Source organism: Lepidochelys olivacea (assembly GCF_965140295.1).
Source record: "Lepidochelys olivacea isolate rLepOli2 genome assembly, chromosome: 1".
NCBI lineage: Eukaryota > Metazoa > Chordata > Testudines > Cheloniidae > Lepidochelys > Lepidochelys olivacea.
This window is the reverse complement of record NC_140411.1, coordinates 284223901-284226720: the sequence shown is the minus strand read 5'-3', so window position 1 is coordinate 284226720 and position 2820 is coordinate 284223901. Positions and strand designations below refer to the sequence as shown.

The following is a 2820-nucleotide window of genomic DNA, read 5'->3' as shown; positions in this document are numbered from 1 at the left end:
TTTAAAACCTGTCAGAAAAAGGTCAGGAACATGGCCCTTTCATAAACCTTCTGTACCAAGAGAGCCCTGAACTCAAATGTACAGAAGTTTTAATAAATAGTTCTCAGCTCTCACAACCATTTTCATAACACAAAATAAGCAAGCACATAAAATTGATATAATTTTAATGTGACATGTTCTCATATCACAAATCAAATTGGTCAGAGTTCCCTCTTCAACTGCTATAGGTGATAAATGAAACAAAGGTATTTTATCTAATAATAATGAATCAGATTAGTCTTTCTGTATAACTGAGTTGCATATAAAATGTAATACTCTTCCCCCATATTTATGTTTAAAAAAGAATAATAACCTTGACATCAGGTTCCAACCTTTGGAGAGAAGCATTAAGATCTTTATCCTAATTCTAAACCATGCATTATACTTTTCACCTTAATATAACAACAGTTTCTCAAATAATATTTTGAAATGAAATGAAATGAAAACTATTGTATTCCATGTGGAAAACCCCCTAAAATTCATGGTTATATAAATCATTCTCTTCTCCCACAACCTCCCCCTCTCTCCAAAGGTTGCAAAATATATCCAGGAGCTGAGGTGTGCTTTGAATTTTTATTTGGAATTTGATTTCTGGATAATGGCCTACATTCAGAAAGGTCTTGCAAACAAGCCTTTTACAAAATCCCTAATAAATAACCATAAAATACAATACTTTAAAATAAATGTACAGTACATCATGTGTCCTAGAAGCCCCACCATGCCAGATGATCCTTTCCAAGGTTCATAAACAGTAGTCAGAGTCCATATGACTTGAAATGTTTTCCCTGCACCAAGGGAGGGATTGTGCAGAAAACTCGCTGGGTGTTCAGGTTGTTGATCTGACGCTCTCCAGTCTCCCTGCTCCGCGGCTCTCCTTGGTTTGCCAAGCGTTTTGAGCCCCCGAAATGTGTTCACAACAGAAAGGTGCTGCTCGGTCTCACGTCCTGAAGTGGCGCTTGGATTCAGCCTGCGATACAACAGCACAGAAGGAAGGGCATCGGAATGAGCTGGCCAAGGGCGTGTGCACAGGTAGCCAACCTGCCTGCGCCTGGAACGAGCTCTCCCAATGACAAACGGGGTGGGTGCGCGGCCCTGCCACGGCCAACCAGGCACAAACGGAGGGGCAGGAGATGGAAGATCATCTGGGCTCCTGGGGCCTACGAGGGCTCGGAAACCGTTCACCCGCGGCACAAAAGGCAGCGCTCCCCGGCTGCCTCTGAAACTCCTGGAAGGCGCTGGGAGCAGAGAAACCGGCAGCCGGAGTCCCCGGCCGGTACGCTGGCGCTGGTTTGATCTGTAAAGGCTCCCCGTGCCCCCAGAGCGCTCGGGAGCCCACCTGCTCCGGCCAAGGGAGGGACCGGGGGGTTCCCGGCTTGGCAGGCAGCCGGCTGTGGCGGCCCGCAGATCCCACGCTCCCCCGGGGTTCTGGGGCTGCGGGGGCAGGATCCCCTAGGCGCCCGGGGCGGTACCGGGGCTGTGGCGCGGCCGGTCCCTCGGGCGCCCTACGCGGAGTTGGAGGCGCTGCGGAGGCGGTGGCCCGGGTGCTGCTGGGCCAGGTGCTGCTGCTTCTGGCGGGTGGACTTGACGGCCAGGATGGCCTGGCGGTTCTTGTACTGCACCAGCCGCAGCGTGATCTCGGCGTTCCAGCCCTGCTCCTGCGGGCCCCGAAAGTCGATCTCCTTCCCCTCGGCCATGACCACGGTGAAATACACGTACTTGCCCTTCCGCTCCACGCAGTCCACCGTCTTCATGTGGGAGAAGTGCAGCTCCTTGATCTTGGCGGCCGGCGGCTCGGCGGCCGGGGGGCCCGGCTGCGGCTGCTTGGGGGGCACGAGGAGCAGCCCTTCCTCGGTCAGGATGCAGCGCTTCTTCTTCCACAGCTGCAGCAGCCCGTCGCTCCGCTTCTCCAGCACGCCCTCCTTCAGCGCCTTGCAGCCGCTCTCCAGCATCCTCCCGGCATGGGGCGCCGCGCGCCTGCTGGCCGCCGAGCCTCCTCCCGGCGGGGCAGGCAGCAGCCGGTCCCTTTCCTCCCCGCGCCCGAAGCGGATGGCGGCGAGCGGCCAGGCTCCGGCGAAGGCGGGACGATCCTGACCCTCCCGCGGCGTCTAGGGCGGCCGTGCGGAGCCGGAGCCGGAGCCAGAGCCGGGCCGGCGCTCGCTCTGGCTGCTCCGCGCGCCTTGCCCAGCCCCGAGTGACACCCGGCGGAGGGGAAGCCCAGCTCCCGCAAACGCCGCGTTCCTTTCTCACGCCCCCGCTGCCCTGGCTTCCCTTCCAAATATGGGGCTGCCTCGCGGCGCGCTTCCTGGCGGGCGCCTCCCTTCGGTGTCACCCTGCTCGCGTTGGCGCTTGCTCGGCCTGGGGTGGGTCGAGCGCCCCGGGAAATCGGCTCACACTTCGCCTTCATCAGCCCCCTGCAGTCGGGGTGATGGTTTCTCTTCTGCTTACAGTTTGCTACCCACTAAACGGTTTCAGTTATTAGAGCTGCAGCGTCAGCAGAGCCACAAACTACCGCGATCTAAGGCTGAAAAGCTCTCTAGAAAAGCTAGGTGGCTTTAGTAATTATTTATTATTATTAAGAGGCAGGTCTCAAACCATTTACAGTCATAAATACTTGTAGTGTATGTTAGATTGCCAATTAATGTGTTCATTAACACTCTTGAAATGCTGCCGGCCATATTTCACATTTTTTTCTTATCAGGTTTCTCAGGTGAATTAGACCCAGCCCCAAAAGGTTTGTGTACTGGAACCTACTTTAATGATGTCCATTGGCATTAGTGAGTA

The 2820-nt window shown here is 54.7% G+C and overlaps 1 protein-coding gene across 1 annotated transcript; it reads right to left on the bottom strand.

Moving 5' to 3' along the window:
* Positions 1-593: 593 nt before the first annotated feature.
* On the bottom strand, positions 594-2485 carry PHLDA1 (pleckstrin homology like domain family A member 1). The gene has a single exon (XM_084630181.1). The coding sequence runs from the start codon at positions 1986-1988 to the stop codon at positions 1542-1544; it is 447 nt and encodes a 148-aa protein (XP_084486307.1). The 5' UTR covers positions 1989-2485; the 3' UTR covers positions 594-1541.
* Positions 2486-2820: the final 335 nt, after the last annotated feature.

Excerpts from the sequence above, each read along its gene's own strand:
- PHLDA1 (XM_084630181.1), bottom strand. The coding sequence starts at position 1,988 with ATGCTGGAGAGCGGCTGCAAGGCGCTGAAGGAGGGCGTGCTGGAGAAG.